The sequence below is a fragment of the Stegodyphus dumicola genome, chromosome 3 (assembly GCF_044657685.1).
Source record: "Stegodyphus dumicola isolate Sdum_Otavi_A_Nest chromosome 3, ASM4465768v1".
Lineage (NCBI taxonomy): Eukaryota > Metazoa > Arthropoda > Arachnida > Araneae > Eresidae > Stegodyphus > Stegodyphus dumicola.
Window position 1 is genome coordinate 138,637,845 of NC_140770.1, and position 23,761 is coordinate 138,661,605.

The 23,761-nt window shown below is 29.4% G+C and overlaps 1 protein-coding gene across 4 annotated transcripts in view; it reads right to left on the reverse strand.

Annotated features, from left to right (window-relative positions):
- Positions 1–370: 370 nt before the first annotated feature.
- The window catches only part of LOC118193930 (WD repeat-containing protein 44), a 156,593-nt gene continuing 133,202 nt past the window's right edge, over positions 371–23,761 (reverse strand). For all 4 annotated transcript variants that reach the window (XM_085813353.1, XM_085813354.1, XM_085813352.1 and 1 more), the window contains 5 exons: positions 17,195–17,386; positions 17,013–17,114; positions 13,202–13,317; positions 7,357–7,475; positions 371–750 (listed from right to left, as the gene is read on the reverse strand). In XM_085813353.1, coding sequence (XP_085669479.1) covers positions 566–750; positions 7,357–7,475; positions 13,202–13,317; positions 17,013–17,114; positions 17,195–17,386 — 714 coding nt within the window. In that variant the 3' untranslated portion in view covers positions 371–565. The remainder of the gene's footprint in view (positions 751–7,356; positions 7,476–13,201; positions 13,318–17,012; positions 17,115–17,194; positions 17,387–23,761) is intronic.

Below are 23,761 nucleotides of genomic sequence, written 5' to 3' on the forward strand. Positions count from 1 at the left end.
AGCATGTGCCCCACTGAGATAACACTTAAAATTAAACTTATATATATATATATATAAAAGATTTGTATTCACAATGTGGATCGAGCCACACCAAAAATTTCACATAATACAATACCAAGTTCTTTTTAAAGTGCTTGTGTACCTGAACTCACTTTTTAAAAACCACTAGATAAAGAAACTATGATTTTAAAAAACATCTCTCTTTTCCAGCTGTCTCCAAAATTTAAAAATCATGAGTTAATGTAACATTTTTAATATTTAGAAGTTAGCTTATTTTTCGGAAAGTGCTCAATAATAATCTGCAGTATTTAAGAATGTTAATAGGATGTATTATGCGAGTTTATAATAATATATCAATAAAACATACCCATAATAAAATAAGCAAACTTTAATAAAATATAATTATAATACATACTGTAAGTACACATAATTATTACATTTAAAAATTTCAATTTTTCTATTGACACTTGTACAAAAATTACAGTTAGCTTGGTTACATTTGTAGATATAATCTGTAAAAAGTTTTATATAAGACTAGTCAGCAAATTAAATATTAGCAATTTGGTTATTTATGAAGGAATACTTTTATTATTCCACTGAAATCAGCACTAACAAGGACATAACAGTTATTGGTATTGTGCTCAGTTGCTTTCATTTCGTCTGTCTCTCGCTCTTGTTCATGTTCTAGTTGTTTCACTATCAGAGATGGATTAGGTGCAAATACTGCAGACGTGACTACTGCATTATGGGCTGTTTAAGAACACAAATAAATAAATCAATCACAATAAAAACAGATGTTATTATGGAATATATTTTTTCCCAATACCTATCAATTTCATGAGAATAAAAATCTTTTAAAAGCTCTGATAAAGAAATTTTACACAGAAAATTGACACAAAACTTAGTATTTTGAAAACATTTAGAGGAACATTTGACAAAATTAAACAAATGAAATTCATCTTAACATATTTATTAAAACTTTTTTTTTTATTTCTATTGTTACAAAGGAATTTTGAAATTGAGCCTTATTTGTGCTTTATATTTCAAAAATTGTACACTAATTTATTATCTTGTTCAAACATGACCACCAGGATCTTCTCAAAATGTTTAAAATATTGCCAAACATGGATATTACAAACATTTCAAGACATAAGAGAGAGAGATACAAATTTTTTATTTCTATGTAATTTGTTTCTTAAAATAACACAATTCCAACAAATTATCATTATTTTAATGATATTCCCTAAAATGTCTTAACGTTATTTCCTAAGAGTATAACAAAATTTGCAAATCACCAAAAACCAATTTCTAAAGCATCATGAAATCGTTAAAGTGTTGATTAATCATCAATCCTAGTAACACACAATGAAATAAACCAAATTTCAAAAAGAGAGAACTGATTTTTTTTTTAAACATTAAACCATGTACCACCCAAATTTACTGCTACTAAACTTTTTACTAAAGGGCTGAGATCATAAAGCAGTTACTTCCTTAAAAGCTCACAGTTTTTAAAAACAATGTGTTCCAATATACAAGAGATGACTTACATAGTCAAAACATATTTATTGCAATTTTCAGCACAGAGAGCATCTAAAAACCAGTAAAAAGAAGGTGAACAGTGATTTTTAAATCAAGAGAAAAAAAAAAAAAAAATTCGGGGTGGAGGTGGCATTTTCTATTTTTAAGAAAATGACAGGCATTTCACAGAATGATGTTGAAGGCTCCCCTCTCCCACAAGAGGAATTACTAATTATTTTTATATTAAGTTTTGGAAAATTTAAGAGCTACCAAAACAATTTTAGTTGGAACAATGAAATATTCTCAAGCTGCACTTCATCGAATGACACAGCAAATGTTGCATGAAGTATTAACTTTGGTTATATATTAAATAAGAGTAAATAAAAAACTAAAATGTATTGATTCCTAGCACCTTATATTTTAGTACAGAACTAAAGAGAATGACAAAGGACTTTCAGAAGTAATAGCATTTTACATGTTATAAAATATTTAGAGCAAATAAGTAAACATATCTTTAATAAAAATTACTTTCAAGTAACTGTTGATGTTTGTTTCATGAGAAGAAACCAAGAGAATAAACAGAATTAATAATAAGCACATATAGAATTTTAAAAAGAACAGTGGAAAAAAAAACAAAAAAACTTGAAAGCTTTCAGATTTTACATTACGCTTAGAGGGGCGTTTTTTTAATGTTTTGTGTGTTACCTTTAATTATTAAATATCATGTTCTTTGCACTTAAACCATAAAATTCAGCTCAACAGTAAGGTCACAAAATAATTTTAAAATGAACATATCTTTAGAATTTCTGATACACAGTCTCGCATGTTGATGATAAAAATGTCCCCCCCTACAGTGTTGCCATTGCTAGCTTTTAAATCGTTGAGTTTGTTAAAAAAAAGTTCGTAAAATTTTACAAAATATGAAATAGATAATAAAACAAATTTCAAATTTGGGCTTCCAGATGCCCATACTCACGTGGAATTATATGTTATTCAAAATTTGATGGCTCTAGGTACCATTGTTTTATCACAATGTGAAAAACATACATACATTTATGCTGATAATTTCTTTAAATATAATACAGAGCTCTAATATTTGGTGGCAACAATTTCAAAAGTGAACCAATATTTCAATATGAAATGGCAAAACAAAATTAATAGTCCTTCTGGGCAAATAAGAAAAAGAGATAGAGAAAGAAAGAGAAAAGGCCAGTTCCACCTTTTTAAATAAAAATCTTGAGGTGGTAAAAATAAAAAAGAAACAAAACAAAAACTTGTTAGTATTATATTTAAAATGCACAAATGAAGCGTTAGGTATCTATCATAATAAATGAGAGTGAGATTTTACCAGTGAATTTATATCACATAATGAAGAAACAGAGAGGTCCAGAGCTACGAAATATGGCACAAAGTTTGTGCAATGATGTTTGCAGGTATCTTAAAGCAACTAAAAACAATGAAATTTGCAAGTAATCAAATCAAAATATTCGCAGCTAAATTAGCTTTGAAATAGGCAAATACTGAAATGTCGTCAAATCTAGCAATGAAAAACAAATAATAATACAGTCAAAAGTCGTTAATCCGGACTCGTCGGGACTTCGGCGATTCCGGATTATCGATTTTTGCGGATTATAGATCATCAGTTTAAATCTTGTAAGATGGCATGCAGAAATTCTAAAATTAAAAATATGAAACCGTAATTTATGAAATAAAGAACAATTATGATCTAAAGAGTATCAAAATTTACAAAAAAAAAAAAAAAAAAAAAAAGCTTATTATTTATTTGTTTATTTTATTAAACATTTCTCTCAATGTAAGTTGTTTAAGTTGCTTCATTTTATGTGATAATACCTTCTCTTTAATTCTATAAAAAGACATAATTTCTTGTTCAGTTACAAAGTTCCGCTGTTCAAGTCCCGTTAATTGCTGTGCCGAGAATACTGACTAACTTGTCAATCAACATTTTTTCGTTTTCACTAAACTCTCTGTCACATTCTTCATATCTTTATCCATTTTTTGCAGCAATTTCACTTTTTGTTTGTTGGACATCGAAACATACTTTCGTCTTGTAGATCCTTTGGAAGTTCCAGCACCGGAAATTCTATTTGACATAATCGAAAGTTCAAGTTTACTTTTATAAAATTGCTCTTACAGTCTCAAAAAATAATAAACCAGATCCAATTCGAAGATTAAGGAACAACGCAATCATTAACATTAACTGAAATAGATAATTAGATAATTTTAACTTACACCGTCCGTTATACATTAAACGCGCAGGCAAATACGTATTCTGCACTTGCGCACACGTAGATGCGCAGTAGTCAAAGTCTTATGCGCATGCATAAAACGCCTGTGCGCATGTGCCAAAGCGGCGCATGCGCAGAAAGTTTTTAGCTTTGAGGTCCGGATTATGGGTGTCCGAATTAACGACTTTTGACTGTAATAATAATAATAATAATTAAAAAAAAATATATCTGCCTTTTTCTCTCCCTGAAAAGTCAGACAAGTTGTTTTTGATGAAAGTTATCCATTAATGGATTATAAAGGGAAATGGACAAATAGGATGAATTCTAATGACAGTTCAGATACTAAGAATGCACGCTTAAAAAATAAATGACAAATTGCCAAACTGACCCCATTTTCATGGAAAAAAAAAAAAAACACCACTATGCATAAGATCATAAAATTCGAAGAGTTTTAATAATGATTACAAGAAATTCGTAAAAAATAGCAGCTATACCATCAGAAAAAATCTTTTAAATGAAATTTATTCAAAACTTCCAACTAAATTACCAATTTTCAGCAACTTTTTAACAATGCACATCCATTATTTTAAAATTTCAATACCAAAAATCACGTCAGAGTAAAAAAAACTAAATATTTTTAAAAGATTACAAAAATGAATTTTCACTCTTTTTTAAAAGAAGAATGATTAAAAAAAGAATTAATTACATGATTTTTTACATTTCTCCCTTTAATACATTGTGCAATTTAATTTATTTTTAATCTTCTCATCCCTGACAGATTAATTTTTATACTTTTTCTTGGATGTATATTCTAATCTGAGGAAATTTACTGTCTGTAAAAGAAGGAAAATAAATTTACTTGAAGAGTTACGCATTCAGTACCCAAATGCTCCAGTATAATGTACTGTGATGTAGCCATTCCTCTATAGACACTAATACCGGCTAGCTTTAAAAGGATTTATTAACAGAGCACACAGGAACGGTTACAAACAAAAGAAATATACATAAAAATGAAACATATACCAAATGGAAATCAAACATTTGAATAACATAGTAAACTATCATCATGGCGACTGGAGGTCGACTGACGTTTTTTCATATCGCCACTATATGGCGTTTAAATAAAATAGTTCGGTTACAGTTCATGAGTTCATGGCGTTGAATAAAATAGTTCAATTACACTTAAATAGTTCTGTTACAGTACTAATTAATAATAATAACTCTAAAAAACTGGTCTGTCATTTGGTTGTCCAAATAAGTTATCAGATAAGAAATGTCATGATAATTATTTTTTCAATCATAATCTTTATGGAAAAAAGTAACTACATTTAATAACTGCAATTCATAATTTTATTCATAACAAATTAATTCTTTTAAAAATTAAATTTTTACTATTTTCAGAAATTATTTTTAATCTTGGATATATGAATTTTTAAACTACTTGCAACTATTTACTTTAAATTTTTACTATTTTCAGAAATTATTTTTTATCTTGGATATATGAATTTTTAAACTACTTGCAACTATTTTATAACAATTTTTTTTTTTTAATATACGTACTGAGTCAGTCAATGCTTTGAATATAAGTTTATAGAAAAATTTCCTTTAAAAAAAAAAAAAAAAAAAAAAAAAAAAAAAAAAAAACCATGAACTATTCCCTTACTGAATTTTAGCTTCATTAAAATTATTTATTTACTTTTTTGAATGTAATAAAGTCTGAGCAAGCTTAGCTCTATACTATGTAGAGAAAATCAATACAATTCATATTGAAAACTGCTACTTAATTTATTTAGACAAATGTTATAGCAATAGTCCATATAAACAAATCTTATTAGATTAAGTGAATTTAATTATGAAATGAGATAACCACAGTTATCTCATTTCAGAATTTGTCATGTATTTTTTAAGTGTGCATTCTTAGTATCTGAACTGTCATTAGAATTCATCCTATTTGTCTATTTCCTTTATAATCCATTAATGGATAACTTTCATCAAAAACAACTTGTCTGACTTTTCAGGGAGAGAAAAGGGCAGAAGTTTATTTTTTTTTTATTTATTTTTTTTTTTTATTATTTATTATTATTTTTTTTTTAATATTATTATTTGTTTTTCATTGCTAGATTTGACGACATTTCAGTATTTGCCTATTTCAAAGCTAATTTAGCTGCGAATATTTTGATTTGATTACTTGCAAATTTCATTGTATTTAGTTGCTTTAAGATACCTGCAAACATCATTGCACAAACTTTGTGCCATATTTCGTAGCTCTGGACCTCTCTGTTTCTTCATTATGTAAAATAAATTCACTGGTAAAATCTCACTCTCATTTATTACGATAGATACCTAACGCTTCATTTGTGCATTTTAAATATAATACTAACAAGTTTTTGTTTTGTTTCTTTTTTATTTTTATCACCTTAAGATTTCTATTTTAGAAAGGTGGAACTGGCCTTTTCTTCTTCTTTCTCTATCTCTTTTTCTTATGACATTTGCATGGGGGGGGGACATTTTTCACCTGCACCAAAATGTTTTTTTTTCCCCGCATCCTGTGCCTTAACCCTTCTAGTTGCACAGTCAAAATCAGGTATTAGAGGGCAGTTAGAGTTTACCCAGACAAAAAGCTGTACAAAATTTTGATGCACCCAATGAAAGCTATAAAATTTTTGGATGCACCCAGGCTAAAGCTGTTAAAAGAAAAGTAATTTTATTATCCCGTCAAAGTTGCTGACAGTTTATATGTTTGGCAGAATGCCAGCCAGGCCAAATATTTTGAACAGAACGTTTTGACACTATAACTCAGCCTTGATTGTGACTGCATATCTTCCTATGAGTAGCCATACAAAACACATAGACAGACAAGAGGTTCTCAACCTTTTTTGCCCCATGCTACCCTTTTTCTAGTCAAGCTCATCACCCTCCTCTCCAAAACTTAAAAAATACATAAACATTTATTTAGATTATTTTTTGAAATGTTTTTTATTAATTAAACACCAAAAAGTACAGAAAATGTCGATAAATACCAAAACTTGAATAAAAGTAGTATCTTTTTTAAAGTCAAAAACTACAATTAAATACTAAACAGCTAACTAAAAAATTAACTACTTCCCCACTGAAACTATGAAATTCCCCCATGGCGGAATTCCTCCCTTATTGAGAACCTAAGATAGGCATCATACTAACTAATGTTGAGCAAATGGGTTTATAGTATCTTTCCAGGTTAAATTTCAGACTAGCTGACATCTTTTATTTTATTTTATTTATTTATTATTTTTTAAATAAGGTGTTGATAGTATTATAACAATTGAAGCTGGGTAAAATAAACTAGCTACTATATTGGGTGAAAGTAGGTTTGTATAGAATTGTTGACTTAGTTTGTTATAGAATTCTGTATTAAAATATATTGTGGGAACTGTTACTAAGATTATGTAAAAGTGCCATCTAGATGCCATCTTCATAACTATTCTTTTCATTCTAATGTAAATAAATAAATTCTAATTTAGTTTAACTTCATGAGTTGTAATGATGCTTATCAATTCTTCCCTTTAATATTAAGGTATAGAAAGAAACAGGAAAATGTATTTAATTAACATACCCTTTATTCCAGTCCAATAGGTGTTCCTATCTCTTCTAAATTTTGCATGGTCATGTGAAGTTTTCCATAAATATATAAACTGATTTTCAGAGCCACTGATAATAAATTTTCCATCATGGCTGTTAAGAAGAACATAAATTTAGGAAAATGAATAATTTAACTACAGTACAAAGTCTTCAATTCGAACTCGTTGGGACTTCAGCGATTCCGGATTAGGGGTATTTCTGTATTATAGATCATCAATTTAAATCTGGTACGATGGCATGCAGAAATTATAAAATTAAAAATATAAAACCATAATTTATGAAATAAAGAACAATTATGATCTAAAGGGTATCAAAAATTTCCAAAAAACGCTTAATATTTATTTTACTTTATTAAACATTTCTTTCAATATAAGTTGTTTCGTTTTTTGTGCTAATACTTTCTCTTTAATTCTATAAACAGACATAATTTCTTGTTCAGTTCCACTGTTCAAGCCCTATAATTGCTGTGTCAAGAATACCGACTAACTTGTCAATCAAAATTTTGTTCATTTTCAATAACCTCTCCGTCACTCCCTTCACTATTGGAAGCGGTACATCGAAACATGCTTTCACTCTGCAGATCCTTTGGCAGCTCCAGAATCGGAAACTCTTTTTGACATAATCGTAAGTTCAAGCTTACTTTTTATAAAATTGCTCTAACAGTCTGCAAAAAATAATAAGCTGGATCCAATTAGAAGATTAAGGAACAATGCAATCTGCAACATTAACTGAAATAGATAATTAGATAATTTTAGCCTAGCTTATACTGTTCGTTATACATTAAACACACATGAGTAAACGTATTACACGCATGCTCAAAGGTATTATCTGCACGCGTAAACACATTAATGCGTTTACGCATGCGCAAAAAGTTTGTAGCTTTGAGGTCCGAATTATGGATGTCCAGATTAAAGACTTTGTACTGTATTGATTTATATTGAAACAATTATAAATATTTATAAAAAAAACCTTAGTCATCATGGATGAAAACATTGCAAAGAATCTTATAGAAAAAGATATTAAAAAGAATGAATTAAAAGATAAAGGCCTATTTATAGTCTTCTTTAGTTACATGACTGCTTCTACAAATGTTAAGCCATTTTAAGTTACATTGTATATTTTTGTATAAAAGCTATATGTTTTTAAACACTTTCATAACGTTTTAAGGGTCTGACATCATAATTTTTATTTCAACAAGAAAAGAGAATGTGACATTATACATTTTATTTCAACAAGAAAAAATAAATATTTTTTCCAACATACGATAAACTACAATGAATGTTATGCAGTTGCATACAATCTTTTATTTATTATTTACCTTTTATTTAATAATTAAAGTTTTCTTAAAATACATTAGGCTATAAACTGATAATGTTCATATTAACAATTTTCTACTAGACAAAGGTTCTACAGCTATCTTAAACCTGAGATCATGCAAAAAAGAAGACAACAGACAGAAGACTTATATGGTTGAAAATTTTACATTTATCTCCCAAACTATAATAGCATGTTGCTATTTTAAAGCAATTAATCCCTAATTTTAATGTTTTGATACTTTTGCCAACAAAATTTTAAAATCTTACATTGTTGAAAGGGAATTCCAATATTTTATGAGATTAATGATACTATATTTAACACTGAATAGTTGAATCATAATACCATGGAAAACAAAAATATCTTCAGAGTTATGCAAATACGTAACTATTGAACTGCAATATACCTAACTGTTGAAAACAAATCAGATATTTATATAATACAAATTTTGATTATATATATCATATGGCTGGCAATCAGTAGTGAGTTAGTTATTGGAAGCTCACACAAAACCTTTGTAAAATTAGTCTCTATCATGCAAATCTCTTTTTGTTTTATTATTTATTTATTCTCAGAAAAATGTATATGATATATGTTATAATCATTTTATTGAAAGGGCTTTATTTAAAAAAATTCAATAATGAAATTTTAACAATATAAAAAAAAAAGTCATTATGGAGATTATCATTAGTAGCAGAACTGACATTAAATGAACTTTCAGCTCAATGAACAATGCTGCTACAAAGGAGACAGAAAACTTCTTTTAGAGTATAACATATTTCAATTTGATGAAGAAAAAAATCTGAAAGGGTTCAGATTTTAATGATTGCCCAAAAGGATTTGTTAAAGATTTATAAGCTCTTGCTGAGCTTGCAGTCCACCAGTCTGGTGTTGCACTCACACCTGCTAATCCATTTCTTTTTAGCTTTATTATTAAGCATAATTATTTTCACACGTATGCAATATACAATTCAGCATAAAAATTACAAATTTAAAAAATAATATAGCAGAATCTGCTTACAGTTAAGGATACAATGATAAGTGGTGGCATAAAATTTTCTATTTTTTTCAATCTTTTCTCAGTTTATCATATTAATGTTCAGTTTTCTTAGTAAGATGGCTTTCGAAACTTTTTTTTTTTTTGGTGTGTTTTCTTTATTAATGTTTTGTGTGTTAACTTTATTTATTAACTTTTAAAAGACTGAGGAGTTTAGAAAGGCTTTACTTAAAAGAATGGGTAATCCAAATGCATTTCCACTCCCTTTGAACTGCCATTGTTAAGAGAAATTACTACTGCTTTGAAACCTTTCTTTTAGGTTGCCTTTGTTAATTTTCAAGTAAGAGACTACGGAATAATACAAAGGAGTTTTTTCTCTTTTCCCTAAACTAGGGAAACTTATAATGGTGAGATTTTGTAGCTAATGGTGGAATGTTAACTTTTGACACTGCGTTATAATGAAAACACACCTTGGCAGCAAATACCTCCTAGGTACACCTAAAATCAGTGCATAATCTAATCAGTTTTTATTTGCTTTCAAACTGAATTGAGTTTAGAATTACATGTACTGATTAATGGCTTTAATTTGTACTCAAAAATGATATTTAACTATCTGTTTCTTGCATAAATTGGTAATTCGCATTCATTTGCATACAAACATTGTGTAACTGCTTATATTTACATATTAAACAAACCCCTTTGTATTTTTGTGATATTAGCTTCATTTACCTTTTTTATTAGTATTCTTATTCAGTTTTTTAAAATTTATTGATCCTCCCCAATGTATCGAAAGTATTTCATCTTTCAATTACATTACTGCTCATGGTTCTTTCTTGCATTTTTGTGATAAAAGCTTCCGCCCCTCCTTCAGCACTTTTTTTTTTAATATTCTTCCCTACTACTAAAAAAAAGAGAGAGAGAGGGGTTTTTTTATTATATTTTCATTGCATTGCATTTTTCATGTTTCAAACAGCAATATCAAACACAAAAATTTTAATAAAAAGGGAGAATATAAAGAAATATAGACCCTCCCGAGGTCGATGAACACTAAATGTAATCGAGGAATAAAATCGATGAACACTGATAGCTAGGCTCAGTTTACATTTCGGTGAACTAGCTGGCTGCATGTGGCTACATGTGTAACATGAGTACCAAACAAATTCCCTTTTAAAAGTCCTCCAGGAAGACCTTTCTCCCTTAGGCAGATAGCCCTTTGTGCCTTGTTTGTAATCCAAATATTCCGACTTTTATTTACATACATGTATAAAGACTGGAATTGTCATAAACATATAATTATCCTGTCAAAATATATATGCTTTTATGCAGGTCACGTTTTGCAGGAATTTAGCTCATATTTTCATTATGCACAAAAATGTGAGGAATATTGAAATTACAAATGTTATTAAAATAACATTTCTCATTATTACTTCACCACAGCAATGAGAATTTCATTATTAATAGTAATAATAATAATAAAAAGATATATGCCAAAAAGTAATTCAGTCTCTTGGTAAAATATGAAATAAGCTAAATTAGATTGTATGATTATGTAAAATTATGCTAGTGCTGTTTGCTTATGAGGAAAAATAACATCGTTAAGGATTTTATTTATTATTAATTATTTACTATGTGTTGTATCATTAGGCACTACATGGAAAGAGAGGGATGCTTCTTGGAAGACGTTTTAAGAGGAACTGGCTCGTATGCACATTACACATGAGAAAAACATCAAAAACACCCATGCAGCAAGCCCGTTTGCTGGGACTTGAATCCCAGACTGAACTATCAGTGTGCAGTGGCTTTCATCACTTGGCTGTTGGTGAGCCTTTGTTAAGAACTTTCTGCATAAAACTTGCCCGTATGTTTGTTGTGCATGTGTACGTGAAGGAAAAAACAAAAGCTTTATTTAGCAGCAGCAGAAAATAGAACCTTTGAGAACCACCAGTATATTAAGACACAATAACACACCAAACAAATACTAATTCAGAAGTCAAACAACAAAAATCAGCGTTATATTTTCAAATTTTCACAGGCCTAGTATCGATGGTTTTACTGAACCACCATCTTCAGCTGCAAAAGCACAAATGAACGAGATAGGATATAATGATTAGATAAAATAAGAAAGGCTGAACAAGAATAAGCAAGTGGCGCCATCTGTTGATGAAACCAGAACTAAAACATAATTTCTTTAAAGGCCGAAGGCAAAGATGGATTGGAATTAGGATTGTTAACTAGAACAGAAATATTTTTTTGAATGTGAAATGCCTCTAGAAAATCCAGTTCTCCAATGGAAGATGTTTCTTGAATAATTTTGGCAACAGAAAAATTGAAAGTGTGATTTTCAGACAAACAATGTTGGACAACAGAAGACTTCTGTGTTTCCTTTTTTCTAACATATGCCTCATGTTTCTTGACGCGAAATTTTAAGGCTCTCTTAGTTTGGCCAATGTAAATTAAACCACACTGGCGAGGAATCCTATAAATACCCCAGGAATTCATATCCGGAATGGGGTCCTTGAGTATGGAACTCGGAATTTTATTGATGGGAGAGTAAACGACACGAAAGTTAAATTTCTGCAAAATATGTGCAACTTTATAGCTAAATGATGGAAAGAAGGGAATGACAACAGAATTTTTATAATCTCCTAAAACAAGAGTGTGCCTTTTAGTGTGTGGAGATGAGAATTTTTTATCTCATAGAAAGTCCTGACTTTATAAGGAGAAATCTTGTCTTTACATGAAATCATTAATAATTAGTATATTATGCGTTTCACCTCTTTCATGTTTTTGAATAAACTTCTGTGTTGAATGTGAAAAAATATAATTTAATGTTCAAATTTAGAAAAGGATTTGAAGGGATACAGAAATGCAAATGTTTATATCATGTGGCGAGTTAAACAGATGAGCTCTGTCTGTTTACATTATACCCTTGCAACCACGAATGTTATCAAATTGAAGGTCAAGATCCTAAAACTATAATCAGTTCAAAAGTAATGCGATGGCTGGAGATGAACTAGAAAAGATTCTGGCATGCCAGTGTGCCCATCGAGAAATGAGTGTGTTTGTTTCTGGTACATATGTGTGACAATCATGCCAAAGGGTTAAGAAACAATTATACTAAAAAACTGACAGGTTAACATAAATTTGCTGACTGTCTTTTAATGTGTCAGACGTTTTGTTGTGTTTCAAAACAAGTTCTTGATTTTCATAATATATATTTCATTTTCCATCCAGTACCAATTTTTTACAAATTTTAGGTTTTAACTATTAAAAATGTAATATATTTTTAGTTTTTAATTGGCAAATTTCAATTATTTCTAGAATGGTATTTATTACTCTACACAGTATTCTCAGTTTAATGGGTAGAGACAGAAGTTACTTAAAAACTAAATTATATTAACTAGAAATAAAAATGTAGTTAAAAAATTATGAATTGAAAAAAAAATTATACATTATAGAGAAAAATAAGATTATCAAATTTAGAAAATATTGAGAAAAAAATCCTCACCTGAAACTAGCTTTTATTTGACTGCTCAGGTTTACATAACCTTTGTATTTACAAGTCAGACTTAAATCTCGAAGATCATACAATCTTATTCTGGAGTCATTAGAAGTCACTAATATCTGAAAGAATATTGCAAGTAAAATGAATAAATCAGAGAAATGAAAATATGTAACTATGATGCACATCAGGGAACCTCAACTCTTTTCTTGCATTGATCCCTTTTAAAAGAATAATTTTCTTCACCAACCCCCTTCACATTTTTCTCTATAACATATACCATATAACATAATCATAATACAAATATTAATTTAAAGATCACAATTAGACTAATATGAACAAAAGTTTTGAAAAAAAAAACCCGGTTTATTAGACTTATGCTTTATTATTTTATGTAATAGTATTATTTTCAACTTTACCAATTGAAGGTGCTTAATTCTTAAATCACCTCATTCAGAAATATTCAACTTTCTTATTTTCCATAGTAAATTATTGATTTGACTAAAGCATACCTCTAGGTAGGAGGCCTCTAGTCAAGGCCAGGCTAAATCAATATTGTTGGTCTGGTAACCATTTTAATTAGGAGATATTTCTCTCTGATGGCTTTTAAATTCCAAAACTTAGCATACCCATGTGTTTTGAATAAGAAGTATCTGTACTATGAAGCTTTATATCAATAAACAATTAATCATCAATTTTATTAATACATCTTTTGTAATGTGATCTTGATTATTCTGATCAACTAATGATGCATATTTTACTCCAGACTTTTTTAAATTTTTAGTGATCCCCAGTGGGCCCATACCAACCCTGTTGAAAACCCCTCTTGCAAATAAAGCATTTCACAAAAAAAAAAAAAAAAAAAAAATGTATACGAACAATTGGTAGAATTAAAATTTTGTCCCTATTACTCATTTTAGGTAATAATTTTAATAAAAGGATTTGATAGATTTTCAGTTATACTGACATAATCTTAAGGAGCAATGTTTCTGAATTAAGGAGAAATGATATCCTGATGCTAAGATATTTTAAGGCAAACTAATTCATATTTAATACGAGAAAAGCCTGAAAAAATTCTAGAAACATCTTCGGAATGAAGAATTGCAAGAGAGATGAACTGCTGGAATTCAGTTGTCTTACAATTGGATTCCTGATTTTATAAGTTTGGTTTTGAATCTCTGATTAGCTTGGTTAAATTCTAATTAGCATTTGGAGTTAATTAATCCAGTCCAACTGAGTAATGTTTCCACACAGACTGGATATGAGGCTACATGTCTAATTCATGGATACCAAAAATAGCAAAGAAACAACAAATATTTTGCAACAGATAAAAACTGAAACTGCCTCAATAAGAGTGTTTTTAAAGGTCAAGAAACAACAATTTAAAACTCCTGAAAACTGTTCGGTGTACAGTTATGTTTGTTAATTGCAAGTATATGAAAATTTGATAATAAAACACTTACAGAAACCATTACAGATTATTACATTAACTATGTAAGTTTAAAACTTCTATTAAGTGCAATAAGTTGCATTAATTTTCTAAATTTTCGTTTTTAAATGCTTAGGTATCCTTCTCACTTTTTCAGCAAAAATGTATTAGTTAATTTAAAATTATGAATTATAAAAATAAATATATTCCTCTTTCCTTTTTGTGCTCAAAAATCATTATGTGAATATGCAATTTTTAAAGCCTAAAAAATGCATGTGTGTGATGTTATTGTCATGCGATGATTTGTAGGAGTATTTTTTACCATGATATTTTCAATGATGATGTTTTTAAACTGCAGAAGTTATTAAACCATTTTATTTTTTTATGACGGTATTTTGTATCACAAGGTTTTAGAACTGTGGTGTTTACTCTTTGCTTTCTTTTCTATCATAATGTTTTGGCCTTGCGTTGTTTTCTCTATGACGTTTCAGTCCACAATGTTTTTGACTGTAACCAAATGGTATAAAGGAAAGGTAGAACTAAAGAAAGGAGATTTAGGTTTAGTAAATGATTGGGATAACTATTTTCCTCCTAATAATTTTATTTGTAGTTATTTATCAAGTTTCGAGTATTACTGTATTGTTGTATAACCATCTTTATTACCATACCTGCCAACCTCTAAAGATAAAAATTCAGATGATTTCTCCCCCAAATTCAGAAGATTTCTCCAAAATTCAGAAGAACACGAAGAATTAATATCATGCTTTAATATTAAAAAAATAATAATTTGTACAAATAGAAAAAAGAAAATTGTACTTACATTAGTAAATCTCAATTAAGTAGTAACTAAAAATTGATTAGGAAACATAAAACAAGAACACATGTTACACAAAAAAAATTATTGCAATGAATTTAGAGTGCATTTTTTGGCTTTAGCCAAAAATTCTTTCGAAAATTTCCTTTCATGACAATTAGTTTCCTCATAACATTTAGCAATTAAAATGTTTTCTAGAGTTTTTGGTGAAATTGAAGAACGAAACATAGTTTTGTTTTTCTTCACAACACTGAAGATTCTCTCGCACTCGGCATTACTGTGTGGAATTACGAGAATAGCACATAAAACTCTTGCTAGTCTATCATATTTTGGTGTTACATCAGCTCTTTTTACTCTTTTTAAGGTACCAACGAGGACATCAAGTCTCCAGAAGTTCTCCAGAACTGGCAAAGTCTTCAAACTGTGCAGCAGAAAATTGGTTCTGTAGTTCATCTAAAGCATCATTATGGCATTCATTTTCTTTAATTGTTAACAAAAATGGAAATTTATCAATAAAAATAATATGCGACAGAAATATGTGACAACGATGGGGTAAAGCTTCCAAACGCTGTCGTTGCTGCCATCGAATGACACCGAAAATGCTGAATTCTGGAGTGCAGCTATTGTTTTACTTTGTGCATCGCAAGCAATTTTTTTGAACTCATTTCGTAACAACGACGTATTAAGAAAATTCGTAGCACGTGCAAACAAACAAACAAACAAACAAACAAAACCAAAAAAAAAAAAAAACAGAATGCGACAATTCACGCTCGCTGAGTAATTCCCTTGCTGCTGAAGCAAACACGAAAAAAAAAATAATCTGGTGCTCACAAAGAAAAGAGTGGGAGAAACAAGTTCAGCGCATTGGATTGGCTGGTTAAGCGGCGAGTTGGGAGAAACCGCAGGTTTTTGGATTCGAAGTAGTCGGTAGTTGGTGGTAAAACATGATGCAATTGGCGAAAAATTCTAAAATTTCGACAAAAATCACTAAAAACACTTGAAAAAAATCGTAAAAAATGGATTATGATCGAAAAATCGTAAAAACAAACGCATTTTCGTAAAAATTACGAAAAATTTGCAAAAGTTGGCAGGTATGTTATTATTATTATTGTCTTTTATTGTTATGTTTGTATGTGATATATTTATCTCTTGCATTTAATATGTATTTGATATAACTTGTGTTGGTAAATTTATTATTGAATGTTTGCAACATTCAAGGCCAGGCAATATGTTGATGCCAGAAGAATCATTTGTGGAAAAAAATGTGTAATATTTGTGTTCTGTAAAGATGATGTCAATGTTTGTTTATTGCACCACCTCGCGGCCACTTCACTGAGTTCTATTGTGTGTATTCTGACATGCTGCCGAGAGATCTGAATTATGTGGTTCTTTTGAGTAAATAAATAAATTGTCATATACAGTCAATTTAGAGTTTGTATGTGCAGTGATTTATTTTAATTATTAGTTTAATTGAGTTATTGACAGGCCCACATGCAGTACTTAAAATAATTTTTAGGAAGGCATAAATAAGTTCTAATAAAAATAAATTAATGAAATTAACACAGAAACATTACTTTATCTTCCCCAGGCATAGCTTCGATACCACTAATCTTTCTTCCCTGGGCATTTTTCCCTTTAGTACTCCTAACGTGAATTTGAGTGTAATACTTGAGTTGCTAGAAAGAAAAAAAAATTATTATATTACTTTTGAAAATGGATGTAAAAAATCTGAGCATAAAATCAAATTAACACTTACATCAGTGTAATAAAATATGCAACGACCATCATAAGAACCAACTATTGCTATTTTTCCATTCTGGCAAAAATTAACAGCCGTAATAAGCTTTGTTTGTCCATCTAATTCATTCCATAATGTAACTTTTTTATCCGGAATATTCCAAAGCCGTAATTTTCCATCTAAAGAGCCACTCAAAAAATAACGATCATCCTAAATAAAAGATATCAATACAATGTTATCATTACATATGAATATAACACGGTAAGTTTTATGTAATACTCAAGAAAAGCAAAGAAACAATTTAAAACTAATTTTACAATATATAAGAAAGATTATACCGTCTGACCTTACTTTCACGTGCACAAAATACGTTTCCCCCCCATTAGGAAAGCAGTCACATTACAAGTATAATATAAAGTCATACCATAGTCAGAAAGTTGTTTTATTTTATTTTATTTATATTACTTATACACTGCATTTTACAGTAACTGCATTCTTATTCTTCCTTTGGGAATCTATTCACTCTAAAGAAAGAAAAAAATTAAAAATTTTTATTCCCCTCTAAGTGCAGTTTTCATTTACAAATTTCAGTACTTACCAGTTATAGCAAGTCACATATTATTGATGATAATTTTTTGAAACCAAAAAACAAAACACCAAATGTATGTACCAAAGGTTAAAAATAATGAATTCAGAAAACTGAAATTTACTTCAAAAGAATGACACACTACACAAAGAAAAAGTATTGTGAAATAAAGAAGGAAAAGCTCATAAAAACTTTCACTTTCGCTACGGAATGTAGTTACCGAAAAATTGAACAACCATGCTGGAAGGTTACATTACCCAAACAATTATTTGTCAATGGCATTCGTCTCGGAATAAGCGAGTTTCTTTCTTTTTTTTTTTTTTAAATGGTTAAAACAAACTGCAAAAACTTTAATGAGGCTATTACAGATGATGTTACCAGCAATTCAATAACATTTATGAATTGTTTAAAAGAAAATTTCATGCAACAGAAGATATGAGTTACCATAATGTCACTGGTGATATGTTGTCACCCAAAAACAAAGTTGGGTTTCTTCCAGAAGAATGAAAAAAATTAATTGACAGAGCTGTGGGGATAAATGTGACAGCTAAAAAGGATAAATTAATAAAATGACAGTTAGTTGAAAATAAATGCTTCATTATTTTTGAAACAAAATGCAAAATAATAAAATTTTTCCTCAAAAATGCTATATCATGAAATTATTTAAAATGGTCAGATATACAATCATGTTTTGTTTTGTTTTGTTAGGGTGCAGCCCGGTCCACCTTGCAAAACAAAGTTTGCCCTATGACCCTATACGGGCTATGTTGTATATGAATAAAGTAAAATAATATGAAATAAGTAAAAAAAGCCAATTTTTTCCCTTACCAGTTTTCTCCACCATGGAAGAAACTTGGTATGAGAATCAGAGCCGGGACAAGGGTGAGGCAAGTTCACTTGCCTCAGGTGAATCACTAGAAGGGGCACTGAATTGGCTATACAAATTCAAAAATTACTTTATTTTAAATTTGTTAGTTATTATTAGGGGAGACAAGCTTTGGCAAACTTAAATTAATAAAACAATCGGAAGAACTGCAAGGAAACCTGGAAATTAATGCAATGTGCATTTTGATGTTATTTCTGTTTATCAAAAAAGAAATTTTTAACATTTTAATATGAAAATTATAGATAATTAGCTATATTATTTTTTTGAATTTATAAAGCTATGATTAAAAATACATTAAGAATAATGGTATAATTATGCTATAAGAAATATGATATTTTGTTTTAATACATTTACTTTTGTTTAATACAAATACAGCTATTTTGATATATATATAGGGGCACTCATTTACCTTTTCGTCTCAGGTGAAAAAATATCTTGACATGGCTCCAATGAGAATATACCATTTCTACAGTCTTACTTTACCATGATGCCATATACAAACAGAAGAAAGGAATGTCAGTCATCAAATTTCATGTAGAAAGTTCAGCAAAATTGCAGCAAATTTTCTCCACTTTTGAATTTACCCATACAAAATTATAAAACAGTAAAATATATGAAAAAAAAAAAAAAAGTAGTTCCACTTAGATTGTTTTTGCAATGATGTACAATCAAATTTATAATATAATATTTTAGATTTAATTCTGTTTTTTACTTCTTCTATACAATTTTCCTATTTTCCCATTTTTGACATTGATAAGAACTTAAAACTCAGTTTTAATATCTGTGCAAATACAAAAGCAGATCTCAATGAAGGTATGCAAAAATGCATACACAACCTTCTCAAAAAAGCACATAAAAATAATCAAAGAAAGGTTATTATAAACATACAAATAAAATAAATGGAAGATGCCTATTTTTTCTGGGTTGTTGTTTTAACTGTGGAAGAAACTTTCTAAAAAATTTCTTGGTACCAAAAAGTGATCGCCAAAAATATGTGACCTAGTATAACTCTATAACTAGAATTGCATGCTAAGTAGTTACTAAAAAATGAATGCAATTTGTAGTTTTTCTATATCATATAATCACTTATAGCAGATCAGTAACATAGTCTAATGCTCAGTTTAGAGATAAACTTGATTTAATGACTCTTTTCATTAATCCAGTTTAAAACTGATAAAAAGAAATTTCCCCACAATCTAGTAAAGCATTTACTTGATTTAATACTACATTATATTTGAAGCCAAACATAATTCTAAAATAATGCAATATATACTGGCCCTGAAAATTCAGGATTTCATTCTATTTCTTTTTGAAGTCTCAATTTTGTGTTTTTAGGTTCCATAAGTTACAATTCATGCAAAATTTTACCACAATTTAAATTCTTTTATATACTGCCCTAGAATGGGTTAAAATGCAAAATAAAGCAGAACTGTATTAATTTTTTAAAAATTAATGTATATCATTATTTCTATGTTTAATTAATATAATTTTTCTATTATATGTCTCCTTTAAAACATAACACACAAATATTATTATGGCAGGAGTGCAATTTTTTTGTTCATCATTTGACATGAGCCTTGAGCACCACACAGATGACAGTATGTCTTCTGTTCAGTTCCATCCCAATTTCGAGATAGAGCACACAGGGACGGTTATTCTATGCTACGAGAGTCGACAGCAAGTTGTGGGCCGCCAGATGTCGCTGCTAGTGAAAAACAGGTCTGCCCAACATCCTATATTCTCTGAGTACGGAAGTTGTAGAAAGCGCGTAAAAAAGTGTTCCCGTGTCGTCGATCAGGGTTGTGCAGTTGACGTACTAAGTAGACAACGGCTTTGTGTATGTTTTCGCCACTGATTTTTTTCATATTTAAACAAAGAATACGGTCGTAGATCTCTGAATCAGCGGCGAATTTATAGAAAATATGTTGATGCTTTTGCTCTGCCAGAAGATGTTATCATTGCGTATTTCAGATTGGCAAAATTTACAGTTATTTTAATTTGCAATGAACTGATAGAGTATTTGGAGCCACATTCAGAAAACAAAAACACAGTTTTTACTGAAAGAAAGGTTATTTATACTATTCCTGAAATTATAGATATAAATTGTAATTATATGCTTTAAAAATGTAGAAGATAATAAGCTTATTAAGCACATATAGACATCCAATACGCTTCTACTCGATTTATGTACAGCAAGAATTATGTTTATTTTAAAATCTAACAGTTGAATACCTTACGAACAATACTGTACACAAAAAGGAATGTTGTTCATTATTACGCAAAATTCACACTACAGTAAAATAAAAATTTAAAAAACAATTATAAAACTATAAAATAGCTTTATAATATTTTTTCAGTAGCAGTACTACTACTAGTGTGATACTTTTAAAAATAAGTTTTAGCCTAGAAGGGCTATTAACTTCGTTTTGCCATTTTGTAGCGTTTCACTTTTCAAATCGTTGCCACTAAATATCATCGCACTGTATTATATTTAAAGAAATTAAATAATGAGAAATATGCATAAATGTATGAATGTTTCTCCCACTGTGATAAAACAACGGTACCTAGAGGCATGAAATTCTGAATAACGTAAACCTCCATCCTAATATAGGCACCTTGGAGGCCAAAATTTGGCACTGGGAATTTGTTTTATTATCTATTTCATATTTTGCAAAGCATTTATGAGTGTTTGATTAAGAAACGGAATGATTTCAAAGCGAGCAATGGCAACATTGTACGGAAAAAAAAAAGAGGAAAAAAACATTTTCATCTCTAGCGCGCGAAACTATGTATCGGAAATTCTAAAGATATGCTCTTTTTAAATTATATGATTTTGCTGTTGAATTGAATTTTATGGTTTAAATGCGAAGAACATGATATTTAATAAATAAAGGTAACACGCAAAAACTGAAAAATACCGGCCTTTTGGGAGTAATATAAAATCTGAAAGTTTTCAGTTTTTTTTTTTTTTTTTTTTTTTTTTTTTGGTGTGTGTGTGTGTGTGTAATTTTATTACCCTTTAAAATTGGTTTCTAAGGGAGGACTTTCTGAGGGAAACTGGCTTGTATACACATTACATATGGGGAAAGCCACGAAAACGCCGATGAGGGCAGCTCGTTCGTGGGATTCGAACCTCGGACCAAACCATCTGCGTTCAGCGACTCGCTCAGCCACTGGTGGGCTTATTAGCAGAATTATACTGTATTATTATTTTATTATGCTATAAATTAACAATTCTATAAGACTGAGAAGTACCTTTAGAATTTCCGATACATAGTTTCGCGCGCTAGAGACGAAAATGTTTTTTTTTCTCTTTTTTGTTCATGGAATAGTACTTTTGTAATCCATTAGTATTAAAAAATCATTGTTTCTTTGCAAACTTAAAAAAAAAGATACTGTTCATAGCAGAGTTCTCATTTTGATATTGTAAAAAGATATTGATTATTATTAGTTTTCTATTTAATGTGTCGAAACGCTGGTTTGACAAGGACTTCAACTGCAGAAAAAAATTTAAAGAAACAGCGTGAATCTGGAAAAAAATTACCTTCAGTATATTTAAAAAACACTGATAAATTTATAAAATAATCTGAATTAATATAAAAGATTTTCTTATATGAAATTATCTAAGTGCATTTAGTTACAATATTATTAACACGAATATCGTTTTGTGTAAAGGTAAAGAAAATATTTTTTCTCGCTAAATGAATTAATGAATTATTTATTTCGAGGGGAAAAAAAAAAAAAAACGCTTGAAAATTCAAGTTTAAATTATCGTGAAAAGTCAAAGAAACGTTTTGTCAAAGAACGATTCATCTTAACCCGTGTTCTTCAATTTCCTATATACGTCGTACATTGATTATTTTTACTTTGGTACTTGCATTGTGAAAATAATATTACTATCTTCTAATTATTTTCACAGAATAAAATCTTTTGAGAAGGAAGAATATTTTAAATAAGCAGTTTTTATATATATAAGAAATTAAAATAACAGTAATGTAATGTTAAAAAAAAGTATTAGTAATTGTGTGACAAAAATTACAATACGAATTAATCACACATACAGGATAGATTAGTATAATTTTGGTATATATTTTATATTGAAAAAATATTTTCTTTCATGTTAATTATAGAATAAATTATTTAAAATAAAACATTTTGATGCGTGTGTGATAGCTGAATGCAGCAGCAATCGGCCGTACTGTAATAGCGAATGAATTTTAGAAAGAAATAATTTTCATAGAAAAAGAAAATAAAAAAAAGGAAGAAATATTTTCTTTCTAATTTCTTACTTAAAGAAATATTTTTCTAATATTAACTGTAAAATAAAATGCGTGAAAACAGCTTAATGTAAGCATATTAAAAAAAGAAAAAAAGAACTTAGTTTGCAATTAGATTGTAATGCAAGTTAATCATATTATAAATTTAAATGAATAAAATTGTTTATTTCTAAAAAGATTTAAAGTAAGCTTAATTTATTTATTCTTATCTATTTACCGTTGCTTTTATGGTATCCCATATCACTCTATATTTCTTAGTCCTAAATTCCTGCGTTAACTTTCCCCTTAAAAAACGGATAACATAACAGCATATTCTGCTGCGTGTTGGTCATAATACTGTTTTGTGCCATTTTTTTCAAACTACAAATGCAGCGTGTGAGTTAGTGAAATAATAGGAGAATATTCTTAGAACTTCAGCCAGCGCGCGCTATAAATTTCGTCACTCGTCTGTACTGCGATTGGTCTAAAGCTCCTTGAAGCCTTGTCCCCTTTCAGTAAAGTCAAATGGACCCACCCACCCACCAACTGAGGACCACAGAATGGCTTTCTCCGATAAGTTGTGATGGGTTGTCCATACCGGTTTTTTTGAGTCAATGTTGTTCGCTCAAGTTGTAGATAGATCCAGTGATCATAGAATAGGCGTCCAGAGGGCAGTGCAAGGGTCTCTTACCGCTCTTTACCACCAATCCACACAAGAGGACTTTCAGCCTGCCATATATCCTTAGAATGCCCTCATGCCACGAAAACACTGTACATTTACAACATGCATATCTTCTGAATTCAAACCCAGGCTCTTTGGTATGGCAGTCACAATCACTAACCACTATCCCGCCTGG